This window comes from Panthera pardus, unplaced genomic scaffold, assembly GCF_024362965.1.
Source record: "Panthera pardus isolate Hobbes unplaced genomic scaffold, ASM2436296v1 HiC_scaffold_2, whole genome shotgun sequence".
Taxonomy (NCBI): domain Eukaryota; kingdom Metazoa; phylum Chordata; class Mammalia; order Carnivora; family Felidae; genus Panthera; species Panthera pardus.
Window position 1 is genome coordinate 147,649,184 of NW_026526765.1, and position 13,329 is coordinate 147,662,512.

The 13,329-nt window shown below is 45.3% G+C and overlaps 1 protein-coding gene across 1 annotated transcript in view; it reads right to left on the reverse strand.

The window, feature by feature from the left end:
* Positions 1-13,329, reverse strand: part of ADAMTS2 (ADAM metallopeptidase with thrombospondin type 1 motif 2) — a 242,979-nt gene that overhangs the window by 48,761 nt on the left and 180,889 nt on the right. Inside the window, exons 6-9 of the mRNA XM_053907583.1 lie at positions 12,341-12,497; positions 1,798-1,903; positions 936-1,079; positions 321-453 (exon numbers count right to left, since the gene is read on the reverse strand). Of these exons, the coding sequence (XP_053763558.1) occupies positions 321-453; positions 936-1,079; positions 1,798-1,903; positions 12,341-12,497 (540 nt within the window). The remainder of the gene's footprint in view (positions 1-320; positions 454-935; positions 1,080-1,797; positions 1,904-12,340; positions 12,498-13,329) is intronic.

The following is a 13,329-nucleotide window of genomic DNA, read 5'->3' on the forward strand; positions in this document are numbered from 1 at the left end:
TAGCCTTTATACCTCACTTCTTCCTCTGGGAAGCCCTCCTGAACTCTGAAGGCAATGCAGAGGCCTCACCAGTACTTCCCCGCCATCCCTTCTGATGCCCTGGTCACAGCCCTGGTCACCAGGACCATGTCCGGACTTGCCAGGTGGGCACTGGGTGCCAAGTGGGTGAGGGGCCGTGGATGCAGAGGGAGAGGCTGCCGTCCTGGAGGCCTGCTCCGGCCTGCCCTCTGGAGCCGCCCCAACACCAGCTGCCTCCTAAGAAGCTAGCCAGTCAGGGTGAGGTGCCCCCTCCCCACCCCCCAGGGTGCCCTGACACTCACTGCCGTGCACATCATGTAGCCCAGGCCGAAGTCGAAACGGCACTGCTCGTTCATGGAGTAATGCAGCCCTGGGAGCTGGGGCAGCGCCGGCCAGTCGTGGGCAAAGGGGTCATCCCGCAGGCAGTCATAGGAGCTGTGAGGAGACACAGAGGTGCCACAAGCGGCCTTCAGTGCTGTGGGGAGAGGGGGATGTCCAGCCCAGGAGGCAGCCGCAGCCCCTCCTGGAGCCATGGTGGTGGGCTTGTCTGCACACTCCAGCTCTCAGCTGTGCTGCCTCCGCATCTCGGTAGCTGTAAGCTACCCAGGCATCCCATTAAAGGTGCAGCTGCTAAGCCCACTTTTCAGGCCAGGCGGGGCACCCTGACAATGGGATCTCCCCCCACCACACACACACACACACACACACACACACACACACACACACACCTGCACTGCTCTCCCTCTCCCTCCCCTGTGCCCCAGGCTGGAGGGCTGAGGCCTGGGGCTGTGCCCAGGCACATTGGGTTGGGGGCGGGGGTGGGGGGGGTGGGGGGGGGAGGTGCTGTGCATGCGCCTTCCTAGAGCTGAACCCAGGGCTGCGGGGTCACCACGGGACACGCACGGGGAGGTACTCACTGCAGGTAGCGGCTCAGCTCCTGCTGGCTGCAGCGGGACCAGTGGAAGCGGTGGAAGGCTGCCTGCACCAGCGGCGCCATGATGCTGCCCAGCCGCACCTCGTCACCACAGCGGTTGCCCTGCCCATCGTGCTCCATGCCCAGCCTGTGCGGGGGACAAAAGCAGCCTCACTTTGGCCACACCTTTGCCACACTGACCTGGCAGCGGGGGGGGCCGCCCCAACCTCCCCCAGCGGCTCCCCGCCCCCCTCCCCCCGTGGTTTTCTCTGGTCTGCCCCGAGATGGGTTTTCTGCCAGCTCGGTTCTTAAAACCAAGGACACTTGGGGGCCAGTGTGCAGAGGCCTGCCCCTCAGGATCCTGCCCTCCAGGGGGCGCTGTTTCTTGAGAACGCAGTGGAGGCGGAGGCGTCTGCAGCCCGGAGTCTCCACCCACTCAACCGATGGGGTGCACATCCCTGCACAGACCCAGCGGCCCTGCGAGGTTTACAATCAAGCTTGCCCGGCCCCCAAATTCAGGGGACGCCTGGGGCTTGCACACCTGGTTGGGTTGTGGCTTCCCTGCCTCCAAGCTCTCTAATTCTGGCCGAGGCTCCCTCAGAGCCCCTGTTATTAGTGTGTGAAATGGGGTAAGGAGCCCCTGCCCAGGGGCTTGATCGGCATAATGCCTTGAAGACCCCCAGCAAGGTGGCCCTGGATTTGTTCATTCTACTGAGGGAACTGCCCTGTGCACTGCTGGGGTCAGGATATTACATCCCAAGTGCTTTTCATACAGAGGAGACATTACATCTCAAGTGCTCAGGGCACAGAGGAGAACAGGGGAGCCCCAATCTTCCCCACGCAGTGAGGACAGCGAAGCCACTTACACATGGCCGGTCTCGTGGGCCACCACGAACGCCGAGGAGAAGCCATCCTCGTGGTTCAGAGTGCAGCTACGGACGGGGTGGCACATCCCGGTGACAGGAGCATAGCCTGGGAGGAGACAAAGGGTGGCTCTAGCTCCCAGGCCCACAGCCCTGCCTGAATCAGGGGGCCCTGGCCCCAGTGCCCCCGCCCCCCCCCCCCCCCCCACTGTCCCCAGAGCAAACAAGCCAAACCAACTTCCCAGGAGACAGGTGGCCCCAGGCAGCAGCCCTGTCCATCAGTGTCCACAGCAGCCGGGGTGAGTGTCCCAGGTCTCAACTGCTAGGACTCCCAGTCCCCTCTGCATCTTCCTGCCTGCTGTTCTCCTGCACCCCACTTCCCACCTTCCCACTTTGCGGAGTGACCTTCTGGCCCCTGGGCAATACATGGCCTCCACCCCGCCTCCCGAAGCTGCAGGAACCCTGGCCCTCTGAACCCACTCCCTCAGGAAGGTCTTCCCTGGGTCCTGTGAGACCCCAGCTCCACCCATTTCCATAGCACATGCAGGGAGTGGTGAGGGTAGGCCCTGAAGCTGCTCAGGCAGAGCTGGACGCCACACTGCCCTGCTGTCACGCAGCCAGGACTGGCGGAGAGGGCTGAGGGAGTAGTTCAGCTGCAGACAAGGCCCTCAGAGCTCTCAGCTGGTGAACCTGCACTCTGGCTGAGGAGATTCTGAGCCACATTCCTGTCAAAGGCCTCCTCTCTTCCAGGGGTCTGTGGGGAAAGGGCCAGAACCAGACAAGGTGCCCCCAAAGGGGAGGGTGGGGAGCAGGAGCAAGGAGGGGGGGGGAGCTGCAGCAGGCCACATCCCTCTGACATAAGATGCCCAAGGACCCCACCCCCATCCCCACCCCCCTCAGCCAGCCCAACCCCATCCCCACTCAAGGGGCTTTGAAAGAACCACTGAATTCACAGGTAACTGTGAAAAGACACAGTGTTTTGCCAACCCAGTGACATTGTGTGGCCCAAAGAAGCAGTCGGGGGAAACGGAGACACACAGGGAGCAACGGGAGAATTAAGGAATGAGCTAGAACATCCCAAGGAGGGAGGGAGGCGAGAAGGACTGTGGGTGGCCAGCCTGTTGAACAGCTGATTCCCCCTGGGTGAGCAGAGTCTGATCACAGGGTGAAGTTGTTCTTCAGATGTCTCCAGGGAAGCCTGGAGGACAGCATTCCCATAGAAGAGGAGTGGGGGGGGGGGAGGCATGATGCTGAGATGTACCTACAACTGAGAAAAACCAGAGAATGGGGCCAGCCACTTGCCCCTCCCTGGACAAGATAAAGAAGTGCGTACAGAGCTGTGTGTGCCAAAGGGGGCCTCTGCTAAGACACCACCTGGAGGCCCACTAAGCAAGGAGTTCTGGCCCTCAGAACCCTGACCCAGCCTCACTCCTTGCAGACCCCACAGGGAGATCCCAAAGCAACTGTTCAAAGGGAAGAGTAGAAGAGAAGGGAAGGAGGCATGGTAGCCCAGGCCTTGCTGGCATTAGACTTGTCTGGAAAAGCATCAGAATCAAACCACTGTCTTTTTTCCCTTGTAATAAACAAGAAAGTCTGTATCTTAAAGTATTTTTTTGCTCTGCAGGTTTTGAGTTGATTGTTCTGGCATCGGTGTCCCAGAGCCAAACTTTGAGATCCTCTCTTTGTTGTATGCAAAGCTTGCATGTGCATATGTACCTCTATGCAAGTATTTCACATTCACACTATCTGGCATGTTACATGGCTCTTTACGATCTGAAGATTTGCAAACGTGACTTTTATGTTTTTCTTTATGCCCTTCCCTCTTATTTTATTTTGCTGTTGTTCTTTCTGAAAACCTTATTAGATAGATATTTTACCTCTTGGATTGAGCCTGTCTTTACTCTCCTATTTTAATCTTTCTGGATGCCTTTGACTTCTTGTTTCAGCTTCTGACTTGTCTCTTTCACCCATCATATCTTTTGTTTCATAAAAACTCTTTGTTGTTCTCTATTCTTCCTAGTAACCTGCGCTTGGTTTACGGATATATTCTCTCAAACATTCTGCGAGCAACTTCTTTTTTAAAGTTCTTCTCCAGTCTCTAAATGATATCTGTTTCCTCTAGAGTCAGTTCTCCAATTTTGTTTTGCAACTTGGTGCAAATTTTTCATGGTGTAAGTTAAAAAAAAAGAGAGAGAGAGAGAGAGAGGGACCAGCGTGGCTCGTTTGATAAAGTATCTGACTCTTGATTTTGTCTCAGGTCATGGTCTCGTGGTTTTTGAGTTCAAGCCCTTCATTGGGCTCTGTGCTGACAGCTCAGAGGCTGGAGCCTGCTTCGGATTCTCTGTCTCCCTCTCTCTCTCTGCCCGTCCTCTGCTCATCTCTCTTGCTCTCAAAACATAAATAAACATGAAAAAAAAAAGAGAAAAAAAGAAAGTCTGTCCATCTTTAGCTGTGCTTTCACATTTTGAAATAAAGGATGAGGTCACTTACTATAGAAGTTGTGTTGGTTTCTCTCCCTGGGGAACAATTCCATTCCCCATTAGAGCTCTCCCCTGTACAAAAGGGCTGGCAGACCTCTCCATTTGTCATCTGGCTTAGCTTGCAGGGCGCTAGCAGCCCCTCAAAATGAAGAAGCACCAACACCAAGTAGGAGACTTACTCTGTGCTCAGTAGGATCTGAAGACACATTCTGTGTTCCCACCTGAGTCCCACTGTGGTGCCCATCTGTGTGGCAAAGGGGGCAAGGGTGGTGCCACAGAGATGTTTTGTTGACAGACACTGATTTGGGCTCTGATCAGGGTTACTCAGGAAGTCTCCCTAGTTGTGCAAATATGGGCAAGTGGTCAGAGAGAGAAGCTAAAGGTAATAAAAGTGGAGGAAGATGCAGGGAAGTTCAGCATAATAATTCATGGAAGGGAGTGGTGGACACAATGAGCATGTATATTGTAGAAATAAACTAGATAACTAGAATGATCAACCAGAAACAAATGGAAAATGACTATCTGTAGAAAATGGGGATGGGGTAAACCGGGCCCACTCCTCTGAATATGTATTTTATGCAGTTTTTTTAAAGCTTTTTCTTTTGAAATGTGATATGCATCCATACAAATGCACAAGTCATAGGATACAACAAGTGAACCATCACAAAGGGATCTCACCCATGTAGCCACCTCCCCAGTTTAGAAATACAACTGTATCGGCACAGCAGAAACCCCTTCTTGCTGCCTCCAACCACGACACCCTCTCTCCTCCTCCCTCTCCTGACTTTTAATGCCACAGATTAGCTTTGCCCGCTTCCAAACTTGAAATAAGCAGGAACCATCAGTATATAGTCTTCTCTGCCTGGCATCTTTCACTGTTCAATGCGTGAGATTCATCCACGGTGTGTAGAAATAGCTGCAGTTCTTTTCCCGGCTGTATGAATAGATCACATTTCCTTTATCCACTCTCCAGCTTATGGACTTAAGTTTCTCCCTGTTTAGGAGTTACTAGAAGTAAGGCTGTTAGGAACACTCCTGCACAATCTTGCACATGTGTCTGCATGTGGTAGAGACTAGCCATCCTGTAGGCACATGTCTGGCTTTCACAGACACTGCCAGACAGTTTCCCAAAGTACTTGTATGAATTTTATATTCCTATCAGTAGAGAGTGAGAATGACATCCCCATTGTCACCGAGATTTGGCATTTTCAGTATTTTTAAAATTTTAACCACTCGATTAGGTGTGTCCTGATATCTCACTGTGGTTTTAACTCATTTCCCTAATGTTAATTAAGTTGAGCACCTTTTCCTATATTTACTGATCAATTTAGGTTTTTTATAAGCCTGATAAAATCTCTTGCACATTGTTCTATTGGGCTGTTTAATTATTATTTTTTATTTTTTTAATGTTTATTTATTTTTGAGACAGAATGTGAGTTGGGGAAGGGCAGAGAGAGAGGGAGACACAGAATCCAAAGCAGGCTCCAGGCTCTGAGCTGTCAGCACAGAGCCTGATGCAGGGCTCGAACTCATGGACCACAAGATCATGACCTGAGCCAAAGTCAGACGCTTAACTGACTGAGCCATCCAGGCACCCTGGGCTGTTTAATTATTACTATCAATTTGTCAGAGCTCATATATTTCAGATATAAGTTCTTTGTTAGATATATGTATTATGAATATTTTCCCCAATGGATTGACAGGGCCTTTAATGAACCAAAGTTTTTAATGGTAATGTTTAACGTTATTTATCTTTTCCATTGCAGTTAGTGCTTTTCATCTTTTTTAAAGAAATCTTCTCTTACTCTGAGAAATATGGAGATAGTTTTCTCTATTATCTTCTACAGGTTTTATTATTTCACCTTTCATATCTAGATCTAAAACCTACTTAAGATTTAAGACATCCACAAATATGATATTTGTATATTAAGTAGATCGACTTCAGTAAATGCATAAAAAGCATTTGACAGAATTCCACTGATCCACTTATGATAAAAACTCTCAATACAGAGGTCATAGAAGGAACATACCTCAAAATTAATAAAACACATATATGACAAGCCCACAGCTAACATCATCCTCACCAGTGAAAAACTGAGATCTTTTCCTCTAAGATCAGGAACAAGACAAGGATGGCCACTCTCACCACTTTTAGTGAACACAGAATTACAAGTACTAGCAGAGAAGTTAGGCAAGAAAAATAAACAAAAGGCATCCAGATAGGAAGAAAGAAGTGAAACTGTCTCTATTTGTAGATGGTGTGATATTATACACAGAAAGCTCTTAAGACTCCACCAAAAAAATGTCAAAGCTAATGAACAAATTGAGTAGAGTTGCAGGACACAAAATCAATATCCAAAAATCGGTTGCATTTCTAAACACTAGTGACGAACTATCAGAAAGAGAAATTAAGAAAACTATCCCATTCACAATTAAATTAAAAAGAATGAAATACTTAGAGATAAATTCAGCCAAGGAAGTAAAATACCTGTACACTGAAAACTGTAAGACATAGATGAAAGAAATTGAAGATGATATAAATAAATGGAAAGATATTCTGTGTTCATGGATCAGAAGGGTTAATATTGTTAAAATGTCCATGCTCCCAAAAGCTATCTACAGTTTCAAAACAATCCCTACCAAAATTCCAATGGCATTTTTCACAGAAATAGAAAAAAACAATTCTACTTTTAAAAGACTTGTTTCAGAAGGAGAGAAAGCATGAGTAGGGGAGAGGGGCAGAGGGAGAAAGAGAGAGAGAATCCCAAGCAGGCTCCACACTGAGTGTGGAGCCCAACATGGGGCTTGATCCCACAAGTCTGGGATCATGACCTGAGGCAAAATCAAGAGTTGGATGCTTAACTGACTAAGCTACCCAGGTACCCCTACAAAAAAGCAATTCTAAAATTTGTATGGGAACCACAAAAGACCCCAAAGAGCCAAAGCAATCTTGGGAAAGAACAAAGCTAGAGGTATCATGTTCCCTGATTCCAAACTATATTACAAATTATAGTAATAAAAACAGTATGGTATCGGCATAAAAACAAACATACAGATGAATGGAATAGAATAAAAGCCCAGAAATAAACACACAAATATATGGTCATTTAATTTACAGCAGAAAAGCCAAGACTATGCAGTAAGGAAAGACAGTCTCTTCAATAAATGGTGTTGGGAAAACTGGACAACCACATGAAAAAGGATGAAACTAGACTACTATCTTATAGCATATATAAAATCAACTGAAAGTGTGACAGATTTGAACATAAGGCCTGAAACCATAAAACTCCTAGAAGAAAACATAGGCAGTAAGCTTCCTGACACCTGTCTTGGTGATGATTTCTTCCTGGATTTGATGCCAAAAGCAAAAATAAACATGTGAGACTATATCAAGGTAAAAAAGCTTCTGCACAGCAAAGGAAGCCATCAACAAAATGAAAAAGGCAACCTACAAAATAGGAGAAAATATTTGCAAATCATCTTTCTGATAAGGGGCTAATATTCAAAATATATAAGGAAAACAAACAACTCAATAGCAAAAACAAACAATCGAATTAAAAAATGGCCAGAGGACATGAATAAACATGTTTCCCAAGAAGACATCCAGATGGTCAACAGGTACATGAAAAGATGCTCAACATCACTCATCATTAGGGAAATGCAAGTCAAAAACACAATAAGGTATCACTCCACACCTGTTCATCCGTTAGAATGGCTTGAATCAAAAAGACTAAGAGATAACAAGGTTGGTGAAGATGTGGAGAAAAGGGAGCTTTCACACATTGTTGGTGGGAATGTAAATTGGTGCAGCCATTATGTAAAACACTTTGTAGATTCCTCAAAGAATTTAAACATAAAACTACCTTATGTTCCAGCAATTCTATTTCTGGGTATATATCTGAAGGAAATACAAACACTAACTCAAGAAGATATCTACACCCCCATGTTCACTGCCCCATTAACAGTCCATCAATGGATGAATGGATAAAGAAGATGCGGTATATACATACAATGGAATATTATTCAGCCATAAAAAGGGAAATTCTGCCATTCACAACATGGATGGACCTGGAGGGCATTGAGATAGGTTAGTCAGAGAAACACAAATTTGCTGTTCTTTCACTTTTATGTGGAATCTTAAGGAAAAAAAAAAGCAAAACCTCATAGATACAGAGAACAGATTGGTAGTGGCCAGAGGCAGGGGCGGGGGGGGGGGTGGTTAAAATGAGCGAAGGAGGGCACCTGGGTGGCTCAGTTGGTTAAGCATCCAACTCGTGATCTCGGCTCAGGTCATGATCTCATGGTTGTGGGATTAAGCCCTGCATTGGGCTTTGCTCTGACAGCATGGAGGCTTCTTGGGATTCTCTCCCTTTCTCTCTCTCCCTCTGCCCCTCACTCTTGCTCACATGCACATGCTCTCTCTCAAAAATAAATAAACTTTAAAAAATACCGATGCAAATTTTTTGCTAGAATGTTATCTGGTGTCATTTCCCCCTCCCCACCACAGTATACTTAGAGCTCATTTTTTAAAAAATGAGTAAAGGGGGTCAAAAGGTACAAACCTCTGGTTAGAAGATAAATAAGTTCTGGGGATCTAATGTGAAGCATGAACTATAGTTCATAATACTGTATGGTATATTTGAAAGTTGCTAGAAGAACATATCTTAAAATCTCTTATCACAAGAAAAAATATTGTAACAATGTGTGATGATGATGTTAACTAGACTATGGTGGTGATCATTTCACAATTCATACAAGTATCCCATCATTATGTTGTATACTGGAAACTAATATAATGATATATGTCAATTATATCTCAATGAAACAAATTACATTTCAAAAGGAGGGTACTGGGGTGCCTGGGTGGCTCAGTCGGTTAAGCATCCGACTTCGGCTCAGGTCATGAACCCACAGTTCGTGAGTTCGAGCCCTGCGTCAGACTCTGTGCTGACAGCTCAGAGCCTGGAGCCTGCTTTGGATTCTGTGTCTCTCTCTCTCTCTCTCCCTCTTTCTCTCTCTCTCTCTCTGCCCCTCCCCTTCTCACGCTCTGTCTCTCTCTCTCAAAAATTAATAAACTTTAAAAAAAATTTTAAAGGAAGGTATTAAGCTGTATTTACCCCCCAATTTGGATATTTGACTGACCTGACACCATTTGTTAAAAATATCATCTTTCCCCTCCGCTTCATGGGACCACCTTCACAATGAATCCAGCATCCATCCATCTGTAAGTTCAATCCTGGACTCTGTTCTGACACAGATACATTTGTCAACCCTCACATCAAAATACTCTTTTTAACGACTATTGTGAGCACTGAATACTTTGCCCATCTTCTTCAGTTGTTCTTGACTGCTCCTGGCCCATTGCATTTCTATGTGAACATTAGAATCAACCTGTCAATATCCTCAAAATATTCGGCTGGGTCTAAACTTGCTCTGGAGGGCACTTATGTTCTCTTGCAGGTCAGTATGGAGAAAACTGATCTCTTTACGATAGTCTTCCTATCTGTTAGCATGGCACATCCCTTCATTGATTTAGTCTTTATAGCTTCTGTGCATATGTTTTACAGTATTCTGGTCCAGATCTTGGATGTATTTTGTTAAACTTATTCCCAGGTGTTTGCTGTTTTTTATTTGTTATTTATTTTATAAGTGGTACCAGTTTTCAAATTTTCATTTTTTGCTGTTATATCAATTCAGTTGATTTATATATATATTGATATTATATCCATAAAATTACTTAATAATGCTAATTATTTATTTGTAGATTCTTTTGGGTTTTCTATGTACACAAGCATATCATCTTCAAATGAGAGTTTGATTTCTTCCTTTCTGATCCTTATATTTTTATTTTTCTCTTGCCTTACTTCACTGGCTGGGACTTCTACTACAATGTTGAATAGAAGTGGTGATAGCAAATATTCTGGACCGATTCTCAGGTCTAGAGGAAATCTTTTCAACATTTCACCACTTCATATGATGTTTGTTATAGCTTTTTTTCTGCTAAGTATCCTTTATCACATTAAGAACATCTTCTTCCATTCCTAGTTCAGTAAGACAATTGATCACAAATGGATATTGATTTTTGTCAAATACTTTTTCTGGACCAGTTGAGATGATTCTGTAAGTTTTTCTCCTTCATTCTATTAATGGGGCAAATTACCATGATTGATTTTCATACGTTAAACCATGCATTCCCAGAAGCAGCCCAAATTCATTGTCATATAGTGCTTTTTTTAAGTAGTACTGGATTTGGTTTGCTAATATTTCATTTGGGATTTTGTATCTATATTCATGGGAGAAACTGGCCTATAATTTTGATGTCCATCTCAGATTTTGGTACTAATATTAGCAGGTCTCATAAAATTAGATGACAAGACTCTTCATTCTGTGAGGGTCTGTGTAGGATTGACATTATTCTTCCTTAACAATTAGGAAGAACTCTCTGGTGAAGCTATTGAGTCCTGGAGTTTACTTTGAGGGAAGGCTTTTAATCATAAATTCAGATATCTTTAGATGATATGAGACTATTCAAATTTTCCTTTTTTCCCTCAGATTTTATGTTTTGTCAAAGAATTTGTAAGTTTCATCTAAATTAGCCAATTTATCAACACAATGATGTTCAAAATACCTCCTCATTATCTCATTATCTTTTTAAAGTAAGATTTGTAATGATGTCCCTTTTACATTCCTTATCTTAGTAAATGTGTATTTTCTTCTTTTCTTTTTTAAACTAGCGTTGCCAGGGGCATCCCAATTCTAATCCATGTTTTCCAAACAACCAAATTTTGGTTTTGTTGATTTTTCTCTACTAGTGTTTTCCATTTCAACAATCCTGCTCTTACATTTATAATTTCCTTCCTTTCTATTTTTGTTGAGTTTAATTAGCTGTTCTTTTTCCAAATTTTTTGAGATAGATATTTCCATGATTGGATCCTTCATCCCTTTTTTCTAATGAATGTGTAAATAAGGTTATAAATACCAACTTAGTCATGTTAGCTACATCCACAACTTTTGATACATTGTATTATCAATATCATTTTGTTAAAAAATATAGTCTAATTTCTGCTGTTGCTTCTTTTTTGAACCACAGATTATTGATGAGCATATACTGTTTAGTTTTAAAACGCTCATAATTTTTCGAGCTCTCTTTTCCAGTGTGGTCAGGGGACGTATTCTGTATGATTTCGATCTTCTGTATTTTGTTGAGATTTCCCTATGGCCCTGCATAGTCTGCTTTGGTATGTCTTTTTTTTAAATGGTTATTTATTTTTGAAAGAGAGAGAGAGAGAGAGAGAGAGAGCAGGAGAGGGGCAGAGAGAGAGGGAGACACAGAATCTGAAGCAAGCTCTAGGCTCTGAACTGTCAGCACAGAGCCTGACGCGGGGCTGGAACTCAAGAACCATGAGATCATGACCTGAGCTGAAGTTGGACACTTAACCAAGTGAGCCACCCATGTGTCCCTGTTTTGGTATGGTTTTATGTTGCACTCATCAAGAGTGTGTATTCCTGTTCTTTGGCGTAGTATTCTAGAAATTACTCAGGTCAAGTTTCTTCATTCAAGTCTTCTGTATCCTTATCCCTGTTCTTACCTATTGTTCTATCATTTACTGAGAAGAAGATGTTAAAATCTTCAACTATAATTGTAGGCCTTGTCAATTTCTCCTCTTAGATCTGTCACTTTTATATAGTTTGAGTTTTTAAGTAAAATCTCTTAACTTCTAAAGGCGGAAAACTTATTCAAAATTGTTTTGTTTTAAAGGGGGGAAGCAAACAATTCTGGAACCCCACCTTGGATCCTGTCTGGTCTTTGGACTGCCACCCCAGGCTCTGCCCATTTCACCACCTCTGACTTTTGCTGTCCCATTGGGGGGATGCAGTTTCCTGGGGGGAAATGGCAGAGGCCAGGATGGTTTTCAATGAGCCTGAAGGTCACTAGCACTTATGCAGCCTCTCACTGGCTAAGGTGGTCTTGGCCTCTCCCCATCCTGACACACTTCCCAGCCTGGACCATGGCTGGCCCATGCCCAGCCTCTCTCCTTTCTGTGCCTTACACAGGCAAGGCTCACCTTGCATGCCCGAAGGCCCGAAGTCCTGCCTTGTGAGGAAGATGGCATGATCGTGGTATTCATCGTGACCTGTGTCCGGCTTCTGCTGGAGGTAAGCCCAGCGGCAGACGTTCTCCAGGCTCTGAGAGGGGTTCCCAATCTCAATGAGGCTCATGGACTGCAGGGAGCAGGAGAGATGGAAATGAGGGCTTAGCGTCTGGTGGACCAGGTGGGAGCTGAGAAGGCTGTAGTGCTCACAGAAGCCCTCTGTTGGGGACCTGGTCCAGGTGGCACCGAGCCCAGCTCCCCTGGGGGCCCACCTCCCACTTGGCTCCATTCTTCTGAGTGGAGGGAAGGTTCCCCGGTCACACACACCTGCAAGAGTTTTCACACAAAACCACTGCCTGATTTTTAGGTGAGTTGTGGAGGCAAAACTCTGAGGCCGTCTGAGGCTTCACACATTCCATTCCGTCTATGCCATTTCTAGAGGTCCCTGTGGGTCTCTCAGGCACTTATTCTGTGGCAGCCCTGGGCAGGAGGCAAAGGCAATGTGGACCTCATGCTGAAGAGCTCACAGTGCTGGCAGGGTCCAGGGCAGGGGAGACAGAACTCCCGATATGGTGTGTAAGCCCAGAGCAGGGGAAGGGAACCCTATGCTTTCCCCGTTTGAAGGTATTACAGAAAACAACACAAATACAGTGGAGGAGAAAAACTGCAGCAGATCTAGCAAAGGAGCCACACAAAGAGCAGGGGCATAGCAACCATTCCGTCAGGAACCACAGACAGGAAGCCACCGGGAGAACCACGCCCCATTTGGTATCATGGCGCACACCAGAGAGCCAAGGCTGGCTGAGGGACTGGCAACCTCGCAGCTCTCTCTGCACCGTGACATTGGCATTCACTCTCTAGTTCAGTCCTCAAAACCACCTTGAGAGGCAGGAAGCTGAGGCTCAGAGAGGTCAAGTAACTTGCCTTAAGTCACACAGCTTGGAAGCCTAAAACCAAGGCCT